This window comes from Pan paniscus, chromosome 15, assembly GCF_029289425.2.
Source record: "Pan paniscus chromosome 15, NHGRI_mPanPan1-v2.0_pri, whole genome shotgun sequence".
Taxonomy (NCBI): Eukaryota; Metazoa; Chordata; class Mammalia; order Primates; family Hominidae; genus Pan; species Pan paniscus.
In genome coordinates this window covers 61,141,314-61,164,709 of record NC_073264.2, presented here as the reverse complement: position 1 = coordinate 61,164,709, position 23,396 = coordinate 61,141,314, and the positions used below count along the sequence as shown (strand labels likewise).

At 36.1% G+C, this 23,396-nt stretch overlaps 1 protein-coding gene across 4 annotated transcripts in view; it reads right to left on the bottom strand.

Annotated features, from left to right (window-relative positions):
• Positions 1-23,396, bottom strand: part of LRRC9 (leucine rich repeat containing 9) — a 151,214-nt gene that overhangs the window by 37,615 nt on the left and 90,203 nt on the right. For all 4 annotated transcript variants that reach the window (XM_055097651.2, XM_055097652.1, XM_055097653.1 and 1 more), the window contains 6 exons: positions 22,619-22,749; positions 20,929-21,037; positions 20,150-20,289; positions 16,538-16,674; positions 5,184-5,401; positions 1,239-1,307 (listed from right to left, as the gene is read on the bottom strand). In XM_055097651.2, coding sequence (XP_054953626.1) covers positions 1,239-1,307; positions 5,184-5,401; positions 16,538-16,674; positions 20,150-20,289; positions 20,929-21,037; positions 22,619-22,749 — 804 coding nt within the window. The remainder of the gene's footprint in view (positions 1-1,238; positions 1,308-5,183; positions 5,402-16,537; positions 16,675-20,149; positions 20,290-20,928; positions 21,038-22,618; positions 22,750-23,396) is intronic.

Below are 23,396 nucleotides of genomic sequence, written 5' to 3'. Positions count from 1 at the left end.
TAAGAGAAGCAAAGGAAATTAAACATATGAGAATTGGAAAGAAATGATAGTCAAATTTGCAGATAATAGTCTATAGAGAAAATCCACAAAAATTTACAAACCATTAGAATTAAAAAGAGGGTTCAGCAAGATTCCTAGATGAAAAGCAATATACAAAAATCAGAATGTATACACTCCAGCAATAAACAATTAGGAAAATATAAAAAAGACACTATTTTAAAAAGCAATTAAAACAACAATAAATCTAACCAAAGATGATTAAAATCTTTATGGAGAAAATTACAAATATTTATTCAAAGACATGAAATAAATGGAGTGATATATATGTTTATGAATGCGAAGGTTGAATACTATAAATATTAGGGGATACTGTTTATTGCTATTTCCTTCTTGGTGGAAGTAGCTCTATGATGTGGCTCTCCTGGGTTTTCTCAACCCCTTCACTTCCTCTCTACTAGGGGAAGTGGAGTGATTTAACTCCCTTCTTGGGAGGAAAGTGTTCTGGAAGAATGTGTTTTGCTGTCCAAGAGAAGCTCTCCTCCTGTGTGGAAAAAGCTCAGTGTAGTATTTTCTATATCTGGGTGATCATGATTGACTATTTCTGAGATCTGATAACATGCTCCTTTGACTTCTCACTAAGCTAAGCTGATATTTTTGCCTCTCCATTGTCATATTTCTCAATCTGTTTAGAAATTGGGTGAACAAGGGTGCTACTTATTGGGTCCCCTCAAAGATTCCAACAGGAAAGGTTGCAAATGTCTCCCCAAACTAATTTATAAATTGAATGTCATTCCAATTAAAATATCAACAAGATTCTCATGTAACTTGAGGAGTTAGTTCCTAAAATTTATAGAAAAGTGTAAAGGGCCAAGAATAGCCAAGGCAGTGAAGAAAGAGAAAGAAATAATGAGAAAGAGAAGGAGGTGAAAGAGGAAGAATTAAAGGTGCTTATTCTACCAGACATCAAGGCTTACTACAAAACATTAATTAATTAACACTATATAATATTGGCACAGGGATAGAAAAATAGGCCAAGGAATACAATGTTGAAACCTGAAACAGACCTTATTTATACATGACAATAACAGTTTGCACTGTAATTAGTTGGAAGAAGTCAATAAATTTGGGCTGGGATGACTGGCTATGCATACAGAAACATAAAATTAAATCCCTTTCTAATACCATATAAAAATAAATTTTATAAAACTACCAGTAAATTAGAATGGTAACATACTCACTGGATTGCCATACACTGTAAGCTCCCTGAGAGTAGAGATAACGTCAAGTTTTTCCAGTTCTGTGATATCCTATTCAAAAGTTAATCAGTAAGTTATTATTTGGTTAGACTCAACATCTTAAAATATAGACTAATTTGAAGTAATTATATGTAAGTGTTAGTTTGCAGCTAGCTCATGATTGAATTCTCTGAAGTGAGCTTGAGTGACAGTATTCTGTATTCTTGAATAAAGGCAGAGCTGTGTACTGTAGATTTCAAATACATGATTGGCAAAGATAACAGCCTAACATGGAAAATTGGCTATATAGCAGCACTTGCAAGAAAAGACCAAATTTTTTTCTCAGAATTATGATTTATTCTAGGACTCAGATTATATTTGGTTAATTCCTCCAGCACATTGACCAGAAAGTATGGAAAAGGTGAATTGAATCTAAAAATTTTAAAGGTACATAATTAAACACAACCTTAACCATAAAGGAATGTGTAATATTGAGTGGATTGCGTCTTGATATACTTGCTGGGAATATATATAGCTGAAAAACTATTTCTCATGTTAAATAATTTGCCTTCTCTATTGCATAACATTATTTATTAGCTTCCATTTAACATTGGTGAAAGTTTGCAAATACATTTTAGTTTTTGCAAAATTATTTCTAAAATGCTATTTCTGACAAACTTTAGCCAACAAGCTCAGCCTAAGGTTGTTGCTAGTTCATATAACACAACAAAGTTATTGACATGCCTATATTCCTTTGTGGAATTACAAGTGGACATATAGCAAATTCTTCTAGTAACTGTAAAAATATTTAGACCTATTTTAGATCATGTGGAAGTGAATTTGATTTTTAAAATGACTGATCTTTACTATTTTAATTTTGGAAGTATCATAAATGAGGGCTTTGAAAAATCTGTAAATCTATAGAGATATTGTGCATTTTTACCCACAAGCAGTTTCTATCTGTGGAACCAAAGCCTGATCGGTGATCATGGACATGCGAAAAGTCTTACATTATTTTCTCAAATTAAACTGAACACAACAGTAGTCACTAGTGAAATATTCCTAATCAGAATGTCTGTTTTTCACAGAAAATGTTAATATGGGAAATAGACTATTAAATCTGTAGAAGATAATGATGGCATAAACTTTTAAAGAGACATCAGGGAAACTAATATGTCCATAATTGTGGGGAGAGGGCTGATGGCTTCCCATTTTTAATATGCAGCATTTTTTTTACAGTAGTGTGCTGCTACTGGCTCACAAAAAGTCAATTGGTAAATTTTTAGGAATTTTGTGAGATGGTGTGTTAGCCTGAAATTGGCTATAACAGAAGAAATTATACCACAGAAATTGGCAAATGTTACTAATTAGGGATTTTTTTCCTCTTGGAGAGCCAATTGTTAAGCATTAACCAGGATACCAATGGTTGTTACAATGTCAGCATAAGTACCTAAAGCAGTTATAATAATAATTGTGCCTGGATTGGGGCCTTCGCTGAGGACAGGAAATAGCAATAGACTATTCTTGGGGTTATTTTCAGCTTCAGGTGATTAATTATATGTTTAAAAGTAGACAGAGTAGCTGGATGCCAGGTAGGGGAATCATTTACACACAGGGATCAAACAGGACTATCAAGGTGAATTAAATAATGAATCTTTCAATTGTGTTTCTGTGATTCTTCCTTTAGAAGCAAGACGATAGACAACAATTTGCTAAATCTACATTATTGGACATGATGGCTAAGTAAAAAACATCACACCAGAATCAAGGGTATGTATTATATTTTATCAAGGATATAGCTTCTGAAGGATGTGAGGGGCTGCATATACCTTCACTTGAAATATTGTTCCTTTGTTAATTTTTCTAGGCTTTCTCCCTTCTATCAATCTTTATCAACCCAAAGTTTGCAATCTGATTGTCCCTTTGTTGAAATTAATGCTGGTATCAGCCTGCCCATGTTGGTATGACTCTACAGATAGAATCTCTCTCAAAAATCAAATTTGAAGTGAGAGTTCAGAAGTTTGAAGACAATATGTTTTCAGTAGAATTCAACAGAATTTCCAACATAACCTTCCTATTCCTCTGAGTTCATTTTTTTCTCAGCTAAATGTATGGTCACATTAAGGTACTATAATATTAATGGTTAGAATAAGCTTAATGGCAAAATGATCAATCTAAATTCAATGGAAAATACCATTTCAAGGATAAAAATAAAGAAGAGCTGGTCATTAAATAATCAATAATGCTCACTTCTTCATTCAATGATATGTAGAATCTCTCATGATATATAAGTTGTCATTTAGCTATATTAGATTTTGAAAATAAATAAGCTTGACTAAGTATGGTTGTTATACTGGCTTATCTCTATCCATTCATTTGCTTAAGAGGGATAGAGGAGTAGAGAGGTGGGGCAGGGACACTCTTGTGGAAAAGCAGATTACCAGGTCTAATCTGGTAACTGGACATCCTGTCAAATAAAGCAATGATACTTGCTAGGAAGAAGGTCCTCATTTATTATATTCTCTTAGCAGATCTTCTTGATTAAGGACTGCATATAATAAATAAACCTAGAATCTATAGAATTATAAGGCATGGATCCCTATAAAATGTCACATAATTTCAAGTTTAAAATGGAGATGTTTCATAAATGAAACACTCCCCTACTATATAAGATCACCTCATGGAATCTCACTTGAAGATCTCACATTTTATTCTAAGCTCGATGGTGTGTGTGATGTGGGAAGGAAGGGCCTGAGAAGGCACTAGGCATGTCCTGGGCCCTGTGTGTCACTGAAATTATTTATAAAGCTTGATACCAGGTAAGATCTCTGATGACTGTTAAGTCTGATTTGACAGTCTTTTTTGCAGTTCAGTTGCTGTCACTGGAAAGATCTCCATAGAAGGGCAATTTTCCTAATTTAGATTTCTTCTGGATAAATCTTAGGAAGAATCATCCCCAGTTTTGGCAGGCTTTTCTCAGATGAATGTTTGAATCTGTATAAATTAGTTGTATACTATTTTTATCTGTATGTACATTCCCTAATTACTTTGTAGAAAGGAGCATGGCTCATGATTTCCTTCTAACCTTGTTCAGGGCTTTAAAAAAATCTCCCCCAGAAAAGGCTTCCTGAACTCTATAGCAAACAGAGCCACAAACAAACATTTATGGAGTACCTATTATGTACCGGGTACTATGCTATATACTGATAGAAATGTGGACAAGATAGACTTGGTCTCTGCCCTTGGCGGGTAGTCCAGAGTTCAGTCTGTCTTTGAGGCTATCTTAGAGGTATTGGCAGAAGTAGAAAAGTTGGTAAAAGGAGAGCTAACAGACCACCACAGAAATGCTAAGAGAAATGTGAGGGCTGTATAAGGTTACGTCTTCAACTCTTATCTGTATGCTATCTCAGGAGAGAGTCTGAGCAGTTCAGTTGGGGCAGTGACCTAAAAGTAACAGGTTAAATTCTGAGCAGGTAAAACTAAGCCAGGATCCTATCTAAGGAAGCCTTGAGTGGGGAGAGATAAAATATTAAGCCAAGTCAAAGTCCATTATCAGGAGTTGATTCAAATGCCGGGTAGAACAAGTACATATGACAAGTTTAAGGGGCCAAAGGAAGTTCGGAATCGAGATTCAGAAACAACTTGGACCAAGAGCAGTCAAGGAACAAATGAGAACTCTCAGAGAGGACTGATGAGAAGAGCCTTAGAACACGTAGAACTAATCTTTGTTAATGAGCTTGTGCATGTTGCTTTGTCCAGTTCTGAAGTCTAGAAGTAGGGTGGATATTTCTGCATCACAGACTATTTCTATGACTTGAAATATAGATGGTATATAAGTGATAAATAATATACTAGCAACATTTTCATTGATGTGTTTGGAAGCTTTATGCTCAGAACTCAGAGAAACTAAAGCTTGTAAATCCCATAATAAAAAAATAATAATGTTACCTGGATTTTATTATATCCTAGGAAGAGTTTCTCTAGTTTTACCAAAGATTGTAATTTGCCCAGTTCTCGTAGTCTGTTTTCCTCCAAGTGAAGTGCCAATAAAGAACTTGGTTTGGCAAAAGCACTGTCATTAAATGATCGGATGCGGTTATGGTCCACTACCAATTCCTGAAGGACTACTAAGTTGTCAAGCCCTTCAACTTGGCTGATTTCATTACCTAAAAAGAGATAAGTCATGATATATCAAGTGAGCCCAAACTTCCTGAAGTAAAGGATATCTACTTACATTTAAATATTTTTTAATCAGATGATTTGTCAAAAGAAGTAAAGGATTCAAGAAACTTATTTCCAAAGAGAAATTGAAATGTAATTTACAGGAAGGTAGCATCATCATAAAATAATATTTGCTAAAATTTCTCATTTGTGAATTTGAAAGATCAGGATGTGATGTACAGAATGTACTGAATTGATCTAATATGTCTGTTTGGTAATTAAGTGTTAAAATAGTTGGTATTGACAAAAGTAGATATAGAAAACTGCTGCAGAAGATATGCTTCCTGAGTATATTAGTACTCTAATAGATATTACAATAGTATATTTAATTATTTCTTAAAATAGACTAATTTGTTGTATTATGTTAGAAGAATACACATTAATTATGCTATTCTTTCTCATATTTTTGCACTGCAATCATATTAAACACATCAAAGTTCATTTAATTCTTCAAAACTCTAAACCTTATTTATAAACCTATGATTTCTCTCTATTGTAGCTATCAATAGCTATATAAATATTAATGATAACTTATATGAAGACTCTCCAATTTACAAAATGCTTTTATATGTACAGTATTTTCTATTAGAGTCTCAAAATACTACAGGGGAAATATTTTATCTCTTTTTTCTAATCAGAAAATTGAGGGTCAGAGAAATTAAGTGGCTTTCTCAAAGACATAAAAATGGCAATATCAGGCCTAACTTAGACCTTTTACATTTTAAGCTCAATTATCTTTCTAGTATGCCATACTACATTTCAGTCAATATTCATTCTCCTTGATTATTATGTGCTGAATTGTGTCCCCCTCCAATTCATATGTGAAAATCCTAACCTCCAGTACCTCAAAATGTGACTGTATTTGGAGACAGGGTCTTTAAAAAGATAATTAAGGTTAAATGAGGTCATTGGGATGAGCATTAATTTAATATGGCTAGTGTCCTCTTAAGAACTGGCATAAAGACAGACACATAGACCAAGGGAACAGAATAGAGAACTCAGAAATAAATCCACACATTTACAGTCAACTCATTTTTAACAAAGGTGCTAAGAACACACATTGGGGAAAAGACAGTCTCTTCAATAAATGGTGGGTGGAAAACTGGATATCCATATGCAGAAGAAATGAAACTTGACCCCTATCTCTCATCATATACAAAAATAAAATCAAAATGGACTTGACAAAGATTTCTTGTGTAATACCTCAAAAGCACAGGCAACCAAAGCAAAAATGGACAAATGGGATTGCATCAAGCTAAAAAGCTCCTGAACAGCAAAGGAAACAATCAACGAAGTGAAGAGATAGCTTACAGAATGGGAGAAAGTATTTGTAAACTACCCATCTGACAAGGGATTAATAACCAGAATATATAAGGAGCCCAAACAACTCAACAGGAAAAAGGTCTGCATAGACATTTCTCAAAAGAAGAAATACAAATGGTCAACAGGTATATGGAAAAATGCTCAGCATTACTAATCATAAGGGAAATACAAATGAGATATCATCTCACCCCAGTAAAAATGGCTTTTATCCAAAAGACAGGCAATCATAAATGCTGACAAGGATATAGAGAAAGGGGTAGAATGTCTTCAAAGCTCTTTTCAGCCTTTCATTCATCTTTCTGTGTGCTTACTTTTAAGTAAGCACATACATTTATGACTTCACCTGTCACTTCCATTGTGATCATTCTAAAATAATGTATCTCTAGTCCTGACTTGTGGTCCAGTACTATTGCTAGAAAAAGTTTCTATTTTTAGTGCATCAAAATTGTTACAACACAAGCTGATCTTTCTCTACTCCCAAATGAGCAACATTTCCCAATGACTTTAGCTTTAGTACCTCCTCTTGCCCAATCTCCCAGTGAAATTATAAAAACATCTGGGACAGTTTTTCTCTTTATTTTACATCTAATTAGCCACTAAGTCCTAATATTTATTCCTTTTAAACTGCCTTTTGGATTCACCTCTTACCACTCCCACTGCCAGCACTCTAGTCTATGCCCTTATTATATCATTCAAGCTGGATAGAAACTGCATGTGCTTTGGAGGTAGATAGATCTAGGTTTGACTTTGTACCATAACACACACTGGTGCAAACTTGGCAAATTATTAAACCACACTGAATGTCACTTTCTTTTTTTTTTTTTTTTGTAAAATATATGTAACAATCCTTACCATGTAGAGTTGCTGTGAAGATTAAATATGACAATCTATGTAGACAAACACCTTGCCTAGTGACTCCATAAATGGCAGCTGTTATTGTCAGAGTAAACTGCCTCACTTCCTGAATAAGGCTGCCCTACTCTAATTTGCCATGCTCGCCATGGCATCAGAACATACTCCTCCATTACATTATTAGATTGAAATAGACCTTCCAGGGTTAGGTGGTCTGCTTTTTTGTATGTCAGTGTATCTTTTAAAATATCTGGGCAGGGAGTGGTGGCTCACGCCTGTAATCCCACCATTTTGGGAGGCTGAGGTGAAAGGATCTCTTAAGGCCAGGAGTCTGAGACCAGCCTGGGTAACAAATTGAGACCCCGTATCAAAAAAAAAAGAAAGAAAAATTAAAAAATTAGCCAGGCATGGTGGCACAAGCCTATAGTCCCAGCTACTCAGGAAGCTGAGGTGGGAGGATCACTTGGGCTCCGGAGGTTGAGGCTGCAGTGAGCTATGATTGTGCCAATGCACTCCAGCCTGGGTGATACAGAGAGACCCTTTCTCAAAAAATAATAAATAATAAAATAAAAAATAAAAAAAAACCAAAAACAAAAAACCAACCGAAAAAACACAAAAACAAAAATCAATCTGTCACAGCCATAAAAAAGAATGAAATCATGCCCTCTACCGCAGCCTGGATGGAGCTGGAGGCCATTATCCTCAGTGAACTAACTCAGAAACAGAAAATCAAATACTGCATGTTCTTACCTACACGTGGGAGCTAAGCAATAAGTACACAGTAAGTACACTCCAACAATAAGTACACCGCAAAAAGGGGGAGAATGGGAGGGGGGTGAGGGTTGAAAAATTACCTATTGGATACTATATTCATTATTTGGGCAATGGGTACACTAGCAGCCCAATTCCCACTAGTACATAATACCATGTTAACAAACATACACATGTACCCCTTGAATCTAAAATAATTATTTTTTAAAAAAAACATCTGTCATTGTGCTGAATTTCTTGTTTTTAAGGCCAAGTCTCCAGGTTCTTGATCCAAATCACAAGTGCTTTTGATAGATGCATTCAAATTTTTAAAAATATGGTTTAGAAAGGCCTGTCTTTGAGAAGTTACCATACTCAGATCAACTACCTCGATGTCTCCCCACATGTCCCACTGATGGATATACCTGCCTTTCTCCTATGCCATTAAAAATTATTGTTAGACTAATATCCCAAGCCCTGTGTTTTTCTCATGCTACTTTTCTAAAAGTTTCAACCTCCTATCTATTGTTGACTACATCCTGTACAAATTTCTCTGCTTGGCTTTCCCTACTTTGGTCCTGGCTCTATATTTTCAACCTCAATTTTTCACTATTCCACAAAATTTAAAAATTACTAATTGTTGGTGGGAGTGTAAATTAGTTCAAACATTGTGGAAGACAGTGTGGCAATTCCTCAAGGATCTAGAACCAGAAATACCGTTTGACCCAGCAACCCCATTACTGGGTATATACCCAAAGGATTATAAATCATTCTGCCATAGAGACACATGCACACATATGTTTATTGCAGCACTATTCACAATAGCAAAGACTTGGAACCAACCTAAATGCCCATCCATGTTAGACTGGATAAAGAAAATGTGGCACATATACACCATGGAATACTATGCAGCCATAAAAAAGAATGAGTTCATGTCCTTTGTGGCGACATGGATGAAGCTGGAAACCATCATTCTCAGCAAACTAACACAGGAACAGAAAACCAAACACTGCATGTTCTCACTCATAAGTGGGAGTTGAACAGTGAGAGCACATGGACACAGGGAGGGGAACATCACACACTGGGGCCTGTCAGGGAGTAGGGGGACAAGGGAAGGGAAAGCATTAGGAGAAATACCTAATGTAGATGATGGGTTGTTGGGTGCAGCAAACCACCATGGCACATGTATACCTATGTAACAAACCTGCACATTCTGCACATGTATCCCAGAACTTGAAGTATAATAAAAAAATTACTGTAAAGTAATGAGGCTTATTTAAACAAAAACTAAATAAAATGATCTCATATATTGAAATGAGGATTATTTATCAAATTAATCATGTTTAGAGGATTTATAACTCTCTTAGAAAAGTGCATATTCTTTTTTTTTTGCCTCTTTTCTTGCTTTCTTTTTTTTTTTTAATTTTTTATTATACTTTAAGTTTTAGGGTACATGTGCACACTGTGCAGGTTAGTTACATATGTATACATGTGCCATGCTGGTGCGCTGCACCCACTAACTCGTCATCTAGCATTAGATATATCTCCCAATGCTATCCTTCCCCCCTCCCCCCTCCCCACCACAGTCCCCAGAGTGTGATATTCCCCTTCCTGTGTCCATGTGATCTCATTGTTCAATTCCCACCTATGAGTGAGAATATGCGGTGTTTGGTTTTTTGTTCTTGCGATAGTTTACTGAGAATGATGGTTTCCAGTTTCATCCATGTCCCTACGAAGGACATGAACTCATCATTTTTTATGGCTGCATAGTATTCCATGGTGTATATGTGCCACATTTTCTTAATCCAGTCTATCATTGTTGGACATTTGGGTTGGTTCCAAGTCTTTGCTATTGTGAATAATGCCGCAATAAACATACGTGTGCATGTGTCTTTATAGCAGCATGATTTATAGTCATTTGGGTATATACCCAGTAATGGGATGGCTGGGTCAAATGGTATTTCTAGTTCTAGATCCCTGAGGAATCGCCACACTGACTTCCACAATGGTTGAACTACTTTACAGTCCCACCAACAGTGTAAAAGTGTTCCTATTTCTCCACATCCTCTCCAGCACCTGTTGTTTCCTGACTTTTTAATGATTGCCATTCTAACTGGTGTGAGATGATATCTCATAGTGGTTTTGATTTGCATTTCTCTGATGGCCAGTGATGATGAGCATTTTTTCATGTGTTTTTTGGCTGCATAAATGTCTTCTTTTGAGAAGTGTCTGTTCATGTCCTTCGCCCACTTTTTGATGGGGTTGTTTGTTTTTTTCTTGTAAATTTGTTTGAGTTCATTATAGATTCTGGATATTAGCCCTTTGTCAGATGAGTAGGTTGCGAAAATTTTCTCCCATGTTGTAGGTTGCCTGTTCACTCTGATGGTAGTTTCTTTTGCTGTGCAGAAGCTCCTTAGTTTAATTAGATCCCATTTGTCAATTTTGGCTTTTGTTGCCATTGCTTTTGGTGTTTTGGACATGAAGTCCTTGCCCACGCCTATGTCCTGAATGGTAATGCCTAGGTTTTCTTCTAGGGTTTTTATGGTTTTAGGTCTAACGTTTAAATCTTTAATCCATCTTGAATTGATTTTTGTATAAGGTGTAAGGAAGGGTAATCCATCTTGAATTGATTTTTGTATAAGGTGTAAGGAAGGGATCCAGTTTCAGCTTTCTACATATGGCTAGCCAGTTTTCCCAGCACCATTTATTAAATAGGGAATCCTTTCCCCATTGCTTGTTTTTCTCAGGTTTGTCAAAGATCAGATAGTTGTAGGTAAGTGGTGTTATTTCTGAGGGCTCTGTTCTGTTCCATTGATCTATATCTCTGTTTTGGTACCAGTACCATGCTGTTTTGGTTACTGTAGCCTTGTAGTATAGTTTGAAGTCAGGTAGTGTGATGCCTCCAGCTTTGTTCTTTTGGCTTAGGATTGACTTGGCGATGCGGGCTCTTTTTTGGTTCCATATGAACTTTAAAGTAGTTTTTTCCAAATCTGTGAAGAAAGTCATTGGTAGCTTGATGGGGATGGCATTGAATCTGTAAATTACCTTGGGCAGTATGGCCATTTTCACGATATTGATTCTTCCTACCCATGAGCATGGAATGTTCTTCCATTTGTTTGTATCCTCTTTTATTTCCTTGAGCAGTGGTTTGTAGTTCTCCTTGAAGAGGTCCTTCACATCCCTTGTAAGTTGGATTCCTAGGTATTTTATTCTCTTTGAAGCAATTGTGAATGGGAGTTCACTCATGATTTGGCTCTCTGTTTGTCTGTTGTTGGTGTATAGGAATGCTTGTGATTTTTGTACATTGATTTTGTATCCTGAGACTTTGCTGAAGTTGCTTATCAGCTTAAGGAGATTTTGGGCTGAGACGATGGGGTTTTCTAGATAAACAATCATGTCGTCTGCAAACAGGGACAATTTGACTTCCTCTTTTCCTAATTGAATACCCTTTATTTCCTTCTCCTGCCTGACTGCCCTGGCCAGAACTTCCAACACTATGTTGAATAGGAGCGGTGAGAGAGGGCATCCCTGTCTTGTGCCAGTTTTCAAAGGGAATGCTTCCAGTTTTTGCCCATTCACTATGATATTGGCTGTGGGTTTGTCATAGATAGCTCTTATTATTTTGAAATACGTCCCATCAATACCTAATTTATTGAGAGTTTTTAGCATGAAGGGTTGTTGAATTTTGTCAAAGGCTTTTTCTGCATCTATTGAGATAATCATGTGGTTTTTGTCTTTGGCTCTGTTTATATGCTGGATTACATTTATTGATTTGCGTATATTGAACCAGCCTTGCATCCCAGGGATGAAGCCCACTTGATCATGGTGGATAAGCTTTTTGATGTGTGGCTGGATTCGGTTTGCCAGTATTTTATTGAGGATTTTTGCATCAATGTTCATCAAGGATATTGGTCTAAAATTCTCTTTTTTGGTTGTGTCTCTGCCCGGCTTTGGTATCAGAATGATGCTGGCCTCATAAAATGAGTTAGGGAGGATTCCCTCTTTTTCTATTGATTGGAATAGTTTCAGAAGGAATGGTACCAGTTCCTCCTTGTACCTCTGGTAGAATTCGGCTGTGAATCCATCTGGTCCTGGACTCTTTTTGGTTGGTAAACTATTGATTATTGCCACAATTTCAGCTCCTGTTATTGGTCTATTCAGAGATTCAACTTCTTCCTGATTTAGTCTTGGGAGAGTGTATGTGTCGAGGAATGTATCCATTTCTTCTAGATTTTCTAGTTTATTTGCGTAGAGGTGTTTGTAGTATTCTCTGATGGTAGTTTGTATTTCTGTGGGATCGGTGGTGATATCCCCTTTATCATTTCTTATTGTGTCTATTTGATTCTTCTCTCTTTTTTTCTTTATTAGTCTTGCTAGCGGTCTATCAATTTTGTTGATCCTTTCAAAAAACCAGCTTCTGGATTCATTGATTTTTTGAAGGGTTTTTTGTGTCTCTATTTCCTTCAGTTCTGCTCTGATTTTAGTTATTTCTTGCCTTCTGCTAGCTTTTGAATGTGTTTGCTCTTGCTTTTCTAGTTCTTTTAATTGTGATGTTAGGGTGTCAATTTTGGATCTTTCCTGCTTTCTCTTGTGGGCATTTAGTGCTATAAATTTCCCTCTACACACTGCTTTGAATGCGTCCCAGAGATTCTGGTATGTTGTGTCTTTGTTCTCGTTGGTTTCAAAGAACATCTTTATTTCTGCCTTCATTTCGTTATGTACCCAGTAGTCATTCAGGAGCAGGTTGTTCAGTTTCCATGTAGTTGAGCGGCTTTGAGTGAGATTCTTAATCCTGAGTTCTAGTTTGATTGCACTGTGGTCTGAGAGATAGTTTGTTATAATTTCTCTTCTTTTACATTTGCTGAGGAGAGCTTTACTTCCAAGTATGTGGTCAATTTTGGAATAGGTGTGGTGTGGTGCTGAAAAAAATGTATATTCTGTTGATTTGGGGTGGAGAGTTCTGTAGATGTCTATTAGGTCCGCTTGGTGCAGAGCTGAGTTCAATTCCTGGGTATCCTTGTTGACTTTCTGTCTCGTTGATCTGTCTAATGTTGACAGCAGGGTGTTAAAGTCTCCCATTATTAATGTGTGGGAGTCTAAGTCTCTTTGTAGGTCACTCAGGACTTGCTTTATGAATCTGGGTGCTCCTGTATTGGGTGCATATATATTTAGGATAGTTAGCTCCTCTTGTTGAATTGATCCCTTTACCATTATGTAATGGCCTTCTTTGTCTCTTTTGATCTTTGTTGGTTTAAAGTCTGTTTTATCAGAGACTAGGATTGCAACCCCTGCCTTTTTTTGTTTTCCATTTGCTTGGTAGATCTTCCTCCATCCTTTTATTTTGAGCCTATGTGTGTCTCTGCATGTGAGATGGGTTTCCTGAATACAGCACACTGATGGGTCTTGACTCTTTATCCAACTTGCCAGTCTGTGTCTTTTAATTGGAGAATTTAGTCCATTTACATTTAAAGTTAATATTGTTATGTGTGAATTTGATCCTGTCATTATGATGTTAGCTGGTGATTTTGCTCGTTAGTTGATGCAGTTTCTTCCTAGTCTCGATGGTCTTTACATTTTGGCATGATTTTGCAGCGGCTGGTACCGGTTGTTCCTTTCCATGTTTAGCGCTTCCTTCAGGCGCTCTTTTAGGGCAGGCCTGGTGGTGACAAAATCAGTCAGCATTTGCTTGTCTGTAAAGTATTTTATTTCTCCTTCACTTATGAAGCTTAGTTTGGCTGGATATGAAATTCTGGGTTGAAAATTCTTTTCTTTAAGAATGTTGAATATTGGCCCCCACTCTCTTCTGGCTTGTAGCGTTTCTGCCGAGAGATCCACTGTTAGTCTGATGGGCTTCCCTTTGAGGGTAACCCGACCTTTCTCTCTGGCTGCCCTTAACATTTTTTCCTTCATTTCAACTTTGGTGAATCTGACAATTATGTGTCTTGGAGTTGCTCTTCTCGAGGAGTATCTTTGTGGTGTTCTCTGTATTTCCTGAATCTGAACGTTGGCCTGCCTTGCTAGATTGGGGAAGTTCTCCTGGATAATATCCTGCAGAGTGTTTTCCAACTTGGTTCCATTCTCCCTGTCACTTTCAGGTACACCAATCAGACGTAGATTTGGTCTTTTCACATAGTCCCATATTTCTTGGAGGCTTTGCTCATTTCTTTTTATTCTTTTTTCTCTAAACTTCCCTTCTCGCTTCATTTCATTCATTTCATCTTCCATTGCTGATACCCTTTCTTCCAGTTGATCGCATCGGCTCCTGAGGCTTCTGCATTCTTCACGTAGTTCTCGAGCCTTGGTTTTCAGCTCCATCAGCTCCTTTAAGCACTTCTCTGTATTGGTTATTCTAGTTATACATTCGTCTAAATTTTTTTCAAAGTTTTCAACTTCTTTGCCTTTGGTTTGAATATCCTCCCGTAGCTCAGAGTAATTTGATCGTCTGAAGCCTTCTTCTCTCAGCTCGTCAAAATCATTCTCCATCCAGCTTTGTTCCGTTGCTGGTGAGGAACTGCGTTCCTTTGGAGGAGGAGAGGCGCTCTGCGTTTTAGAGTTTCCAGTTTTTCTGTTCTGTTTTTTCCCCATCTTTGTGGTTTTATCTACTTTTGGTCTTTGATGATGGTGATGTACAGATGGGTTTTCGGTGTGGATGTCCTTTGTTTGTTAGTTTTCCTTCTAACAGACAGGACCCTCAGCTGCAGGTCTGTTGGAATACCCTGCCGTGTGAGGTGTCAGTGTGCCCCTGCTGGGGGGTGCCTCCCAGTTAGGCTGCTCAGGGGTCAGGGGTCAGGGACCCACTTGAGGAGGCAGTCTGCCCGTTCTCAGATTTCCAGCTGCGTGCTGGGAGAACCACTGCTCTCTTCAAAGCTGTCAGACAGGGACATTTAAGTCTGCAGAGGTTACTGCTGTCTTTTTGTTTGTCTGTGCCCTGCCCCCAGAGGTGGAGCCTACAGAGGCAGGCAGGCCTCCTTGAGCTGTGGTGGGCTCCACCCAGTTCGAGCTTCCCGGCTGCTTTGTTTACCTAAGCAAGCCTGGGCAATGGCGGGCGCCCCTCCCCCAGCCTCGCTGCCGCCTTGCAGTTTGATGTCAGACTGCTGTGCTAGCAATCAGCGAGATTCCGTGGGCGTAGGACCCTCCGAGCCAGGTGTGGGATATAGTCTCGTGGTGCGCCGTTTTTTAAGCCGGTCTGAAAAGCGCAATATTCGGGTGGGAGTGACCCGATTTTCCCGGTGCCATCTGTCACCCCTTTTTTTGACTAGGAAAGGGAACTCCCTGACCCCTTGCGCTTCCCGAGTGAGGCAATGCCTCGCCCTGCTTCGGCTCGCGCACGGTGCGCGCACCCACTGGCCTGCGCCCACTGTCTGGCACTCCCTAGTGAGATGAACCCGGTACCTCAGATGGAAATGCAGAAATCACCCGTCTTCTGCGTCGCTCACGCTGGGAGCTGTAGACCGGAGCTGTTCCTATTCGGCCATCTTGGCTCTCAAACTCGAAAAGTGCATATTCTTTGTTCTCATCAGGTTGTTCCCTTTTCAAGTCTTGGCCCATAGACACCACAGTCATGTTCTGTGACTCTTTTCCTCCTCCCCCTGCTTGCAAAGCACTCAGTAATGCTCACCTTCAATCTAGATTCTATCACTCCTTTAAAGAGTTCTATACATGCCGACGAGCTAATCTTTTAATTTCTCTTTTCTCTGAACTTCTATTGCACTTAAGTTAGTAATACATAGTCTGAACTTCATCTTTGTCCCAGTACATCTCCACAGATAGATCTTAAGCTACTTAGATCAAGGATTTCAATGATACATAATTATAATAACATAGTACTTCCATATCTTTCATAGTACTTACCACAATTCTGGGTTTAATAAATACTTGTGAATTATCCACTGTTTTTTTTTATTGTTTTTTAAGTTGAATACGATATACAAGTAAATTATGACATAATACTATGTATATTCTCAGAATACTGCATTGACCTTTAAAAATGGTTTCTAAAAATATGTAAGTAACCAAGAAAAATCGATTTGTGATTATTAAAATATTTTTGTCTATGAATGTTTGAGTAAATACTGATGCTTATATTTGCTTATCAAAACAGAATGATGATAAAATCAGTTTTTAAAAATAAAGACTTATACAGTATTTCTACTCACCCTGTAGAAAGAGGAATTTTAAATTTCTTAGTCTGTTAAGTTGTAGCTGGATCAAATTACAAATTCCATTGTAGCCCAAATGAAGAACTTCTAAACTGTGCATTATTGGAGGCAAATTTTCACTGCTCATTGTATCTCTGAAACACATAGGTAGGTTTGAGGCCATAAACTTAACTTCAAACCAGCTATATTATAAAAAGACAGTTCAGTATGTGTTTACTATAAACTGAAGTTAAGAAAATATAAATTTATTAATATATCAGAATTAAGCTTAATACAGTCTGTTTATATTTTATATAATAATATTTATTCTTTAAAAAGAATGGTCTAGAATAAAGAAGTACATAAGGTGTTACAATGAAAAGCAATAGAAAATGCAATCAGGCAAGAAAAAAATGCATCCAGATTGGAAAGGAGTAAATAAAACTGTCTTTATTTTCAGATGACATGATCCTGTATTTAGAAAATCCTAAAAGATCCACCAAAAAACTACTTGAAGCAATAAAGGAGTTTAGCAAGGTCACAGGATAAAAGATTAATGTACAAAAATCAACTGAATTTTCTACCTACCAGCAATAAATAATCTGAAAATGAAATTAAGCAAAAATTCTTTTCACAAAGTATAAAAAAGAATAAAGTACTTCAGCATAAATTTAATAAAAAGTGGAAAATCTGTACACAGAGAACTACAAAACATTACTGAGAGAAATTAACAAAGATCTAAATAAATAGAGAAATATTCTATGTGTATGGATTAGAAGATTCCATATTACTAAAATGGCAATTCTCCCAAATTGATCAATAGATTCATTTAATACAATCTCTATCAAAAGCCCAGAAGACATCCCCCCCACTCACTGCGAATAAACATCTTATCCTAAAATTTATAAAGAAATGCAAAGAATCTAGAATATTCAAAACAATCTTTTAAAAGAACAAAGTTGGAGAGCTTAAATCACTGATTTTAAAATTTTTTATAAAACCACAGTAATCAAACCAGTCTAGTACTGGCACAAAAGGACAGACATACAGATCAATGGAACAGAACTGAGTACATATATAAACTCTTACATTTATGCTTAACTGATTTTTAGCAAAGGTGCCAAAACAATTCAATAGAGGAAAGGAGAGTGTTCTAAGGAAATGGTGCTCAGACAACTGAATATCCACATACAAAAATAGATTTAGACCTCACTCCTACCTCACAACATACACAAACATTAACTCAAAATAGACCATAGGACTCGATGTAAGAGTGAAAACATAAAACTTTTTAAAGAAAACAAGAGAACATCTTTGTGACCTTAGGTTAGGCAAAGAACTATTACATATAACACCTAAATTGCAATCTGTAAGAGAAAAGATGGTAAATTAGACTTTATCAAAATTAAAATTTCTGCAAAGACATCATTTAAGAAAATGAAAAGAGAGGCCACAGATTGAGAGACAATATCTGTAAATCATTTTTTAATAAAGGGCTTACCCCCAGTATAAAGACACTTAATAATGAAAAGCCAAGCAACCTAATTAAACAATTAGGTTTATTAGGTTTCAGATTCGAATAGAGATTTTACCAAAGAAGATATATGAAGGATTAATAAGCATATGAAACATTGCTCAACACTATTCGTCATTAGGAAAATGCAAATTAAAACCACAATGAGATACCACTTCAAATGTATTAGAATGGCTATACTATAAAAGATGGGCAATAACAAGCATTGGCAAAGATGTGCAGGAATTAAAATCTTCACATGCTACTGGTGATAATGAAAAATGGTGCAACCATTTTGGAAAACAGTTTAGCGGTTTCTTAAATAGCTAAATGTTAAGTTACTGTGTGACCCAACCATTCCACTCATAGGTATCTACCCAAAATAAACATAATGAAAATATGAGTGCACGCAAATACTTGTACACAAATGTTTAAAGCAGTGTTAGTCAAACCAGCCAAAAAATAGAAACAATCCAAATTTCCATCAACTGATGAATAAACATTATGTAACATATCCATACAGTCATATCCATACAGTGAAATGGCCAATATATTCAGCAATAAAAAGGAGAGAACTACTAACACATGCCATAATGTGAATGAACCTTGAAAACATCATGCTGAGTGTAAGAAGCCAGAGGCAAAAGACCGTCTATTTTATAGTTCCATTTATATGCAATGTCTAGAAAATACAATTCTAGAAAACAGATTAGAGGTTGTTTGGGACTAGAGGTGGGAAAGGAAGTTGACTGTAAATGGACATGAAGGATCTTTTTGGTGAGATGGAAAATGTTATAAAATTGTATTGCAGTCATGATTATACAACTCTATAAATTTAGTAAAATTATTGAATTATACACTTAATATAAGTAAACATGATACATTAACTGCCACTTCAATAAAACTATTAGAAAAATCAAATATGAATAGGATCCAAAAAAGTATGTATATAAATGAAATGTTCATAGTAGTTTTAATCGTAATAGCCTAAAATTAGGAACAACCAAAATGTTCATCAATGATAAATGCATAAATAACTTGTCATATAATACATATAATAGAATACTATTCGGCAATAAAATGAAATAAATTACTGACACTTGGAACAAAATGAATGACTCTCAAAAGCATTATGCTAAGTAAAAGGAGCCAGGCACAAAAACTACTTACTACATAATTCCAATTATATGAAATTCTGGAAAAAGGCAAAATTATAGCGAGAGAGCAGATTAGTGGTTGTTGCCAGGTGCCAGGGTGTCTGGGGAGGGATTACAAAGGAAGTTTCTGGAATGGGAATACTTTGTATTTTGATTGTGGTAGAGGTTTTATGATTGAATACATTTGTCAAAATTCATTAAACTTTACACTTACATTGGTGAATTTTGTTGCAAGGAAATTATACTTCGATAGAGGTAATAAAAAGCACAAGGAATGTTCTTTATTGGGAAAACTGGAATGAAAGCATTCTGATTTGGAGATACACATTATAAAATATATATATCATATATATGATATGTATTATATATGATGTATATATATGTTCTGTCAAAAATGTGTAAGGAGGTAGAAGGTTTGTCCTCATTTTTTGCATAAAGTATCTATTCCATTGGTGCTGAGTCATTAAGTGACCAGATAAATAATTTAGAAATAAAAGCAAAACAAATGCTAAAAAAAAAAAGCCCACGTCCATGCTACTGTGTATAGGGTTCCTTTGTGAGTTGATAAAAATGTTTATGATGAAGAAACTAAAAATTGCTAAATTGTACATACAGGGTGAGTTTTATGGTATGTGAATTGTACCTCAATTTTTAAAAAAGAAACCCAAGGTCATTAAACATGCAGTACAAGGCCTTTTGTTTGTTTGTTTTTTGTTTTTTTCCCTTTATTCACAATATAGGTTTGAAATGGAGAAGGCAGAGAATAAACAATGAGAGAAATATTTTGAGTACCTTTTTATTATGAAGTTTATTTTTGGCATATAGCTATTAAATAAAATAGGTATTACAATAAGCTAAATTTTATGTACTGGAATGTGTTACTGCTATCATTAATGTGATTAACTGCTTTTAAAATTCCCAGCCAAAATTAGTTATAATCATAAAAATGAAGAATACTACCTGTTTGTTTTTGAAATTCCTTGCTGTCCATAGCCACTTGAAGGCACTTTCTGGTACAGTAGTTGTCTACTGGTTAAGTGAGTCTGAGGCTTTAGTCTGGGCATGATTGATTCAATATGATTATAGTTGAGGCATAAGACCTACAGAAAGAATATCTTATTAATCAGAAATCCTAGAAATTATTAAAAATTGTATGGATAAAACTTGGAATATACCACATAATTTAATAATATATTAGTGCTAAAACAACAAATGTTATATCCTAAATAATCTAGATTTAGTTTTCAATGTGTTTTTAATCTGACATTCTGGGAAATTACATTACTTCACATGGAGACCCTAGAAAGCTCCTCAACTTTCTCAATCTGTTCTCCTGATTTCTCCAAACCTGACAAGGATGAAATAATTTTTAGTCGAAAAGACAGCTATTTACCTATGTTTAAAAGGCCTTAGTAGATGGCTGAGTCAAGTAAATAATAACGGAGGCAATAAGGCTGTTTAAAGAACCTTGAAGCTTCTTTCCATATCTGCCTTCAATCCCATCTCTGACTACAGAGGAAAATTTACTAAATATGTGACAATCACATAAAACTGAGGTCAAACCAAAATCACTTTGGAAGGTAATAGTTTTTTCTTGCTTAGTAAAAAACAAAAAACACCCAAAGAAAATTTAGGAATAATTTATCTACTTTAATAACATGGAAATACCATTTAATCCAAAGTAAAGAATAATTTGCATTGGAAACCTTGAAAGAAAGAAAAATTTGTGAATGACTTACCTTCACATTAGGTAGATAGATTAATCCACTGAATGAGGTAAGATGATTGTTCTGTAGATTCACATTACACACATTTCTAAATTGGTCGACTGGAATCAAATCCACTGTTCTGAATTTAGACAAAGTAAATACAGCTATTATTTTAATAGGACAGGAAAATATAGGAAAAGGTGAGTTCCTTCACATACAGCCACCAAAGACATTTAAAAAGTCTCACCTGACAAGTATAAAAATAATTACTTTAATGTAAAATGAATTGGTTAAATGATCAGCTGAATATACATTTTTGTTGGGTACATATGCAAGAAAGTGACATAGAATTTGGTTGCTTTCAAAAAAAACACATCTATTACCATATAAACATAGCACTATTATAGAAGAAACTTGTAAAAGAGACATTTCCACTTTCTTTATAAATTCACATGTATGTTTATGAAATCATAGTGAAGTTGATATTGTAAATCATAAGCTTTTCAGGTTATAAACTTCAGATGATATATATTGAAGTAGGTCATTTCTGAAATACCAGGAAGTGGTTAGGGATAGGAAAGGAAAGGAAAATCAGGTAAGGTCTTTGAAAATAGAGTTTCTGTGGTATCTTCTGGAAACTTTTATGGCATTCCACCCTGTGTGAACATTTTGGTAATTAAACAGAATGCTTGATTCCCAGTCTATAGCTGTATCTTCATTTGAGCCATGACAGAGAAGAGCATAAAACTACATCCCTCTCCCTAACCAGTTCTCTAAATAAATCCTAAACTTGAAGTTACAATTATGACATACTTTTACCCACTAATAAGTCATTCATTCAGTCAACATATTTCCGTTAGTATTTCCTAAGTGCAGCGGATGTGTTTGGAAAGGCTACAAGAAAGATGAAAGAAATGTTTCAGCCCCGAAGAAGTGGGAGCCAGAAAAATAAAAATAAAGAGGAGAATTGCTATGATAGAGTTAGCATCTCTATCATACCAATGTAATGGCATTTCGGGGAAATAAAATCTATTTTAAAGAGTCAAGGATGACAGCATGGAGGAGAAAGATCTTGAGATGATATTTGGAGGAGTTATAGGTATTTGTCGAGCAAATTAGCAGAAAAGAGTTCTAGGCAGTGCAACAGGAAAAACAAAGGGAGAAACAAATATGAAAGAACATCTTATGATTGAGATTCAGTAACTAGAATATTTCAGAATTTCTGAAGTATGAAGTATCATGGGCAGTAAAGAAAAGGACTACAAGAGATAATAATGGACATATAATAAAGAGTCTTTTATGCCATACAAAGGAATTTTTAATTTTAGGCTGGGCGCAGTGGCTCACACCTGAAATCCCAACACTTTGGGAGACTGAGGCAGGTGAACCACTTGAGCCCATGATTGGAGACCAGCCTGGCAACATGGCATAAATGCTGTCTCCACAAAAAATACAAAGAAAATTAGCCATGCTTGGTGGCGCGTGCCTATAGTTGGAGGATCGATTGAGCCTGCAAGGTTGAAGCTGCAGTGAGCCATTTTTTGAGACCCCATCTCAAAAAATGCTCATTACTTAGCGTGAATCTTTTCAGTACAGTAGATAATTTTCTGAATTATTGATTATATTTAGATAAGTTGTATAAATGTGTAAGCTTCAGAAAATGATAATAATTACATAATGTAATTATAATATAAAAAGGCATATAATAAAATGATTGTACCTAATGGATGATGAAGTCCAATTTAGTTCTTGCATTTGCTTGAAGTTGGAATGTCCTTGTCGTTCTGCAATCATGTCAGAAGTAAGTCTACCACCAAACAAATCTTTTGCACTGTCAGTCTCTGGTGGTTCCTATATGAAGATATTTAGAAAATGATGTCCTGTCTTACAGATGACTAAATTACATAGTTCTCTGGTTTTAGGTAAAAATTCAGTGGACTCATTTTTCCAGATTCCTCCTACTAAGTAGAGCTAAATCCTGTGCATTATATATGAAACAAACATAGGCAGGGCAAGGTGGCTAATGCCTATAATCCCAGCACACTGGGAGGCCAAGGTGGGAGGATTGCTTGAGTCCAGGAGTTCAAGATGAGGCTGGGCAACAAAGTGAGACCCTGTCTCTACAAAAAACAAAAAAGAATTAGTCAAGCACAGTGGCACATGCCTCTAGTTGTAGCTATGTGGGAGGCTGAGGCCAGAGGATGTCTTGAGCACAGTTCAGAGGCTGCAGTGAGCTATGATCATGCCACTGGATTCCAGTCTGGGTGACAGAGTGAGATCCTGTCTCTAAAAATTTTTTTTAATTAAAGAAATTAAAACCAAACATAAGAATACTGAAAGATGTGGAGAAGAAGGCAGACCAGGTAGGTACCTCAGGACCTGAGGAATGACACCCTGGATTTTCTTTTTGCCTCATAATCTCTACTGGGTGCTAGAGAAGCTAGAAACCCAGAAATGACAGTAAGGAAATAACAAGACAAAGTCCACAAAAAGCCTGC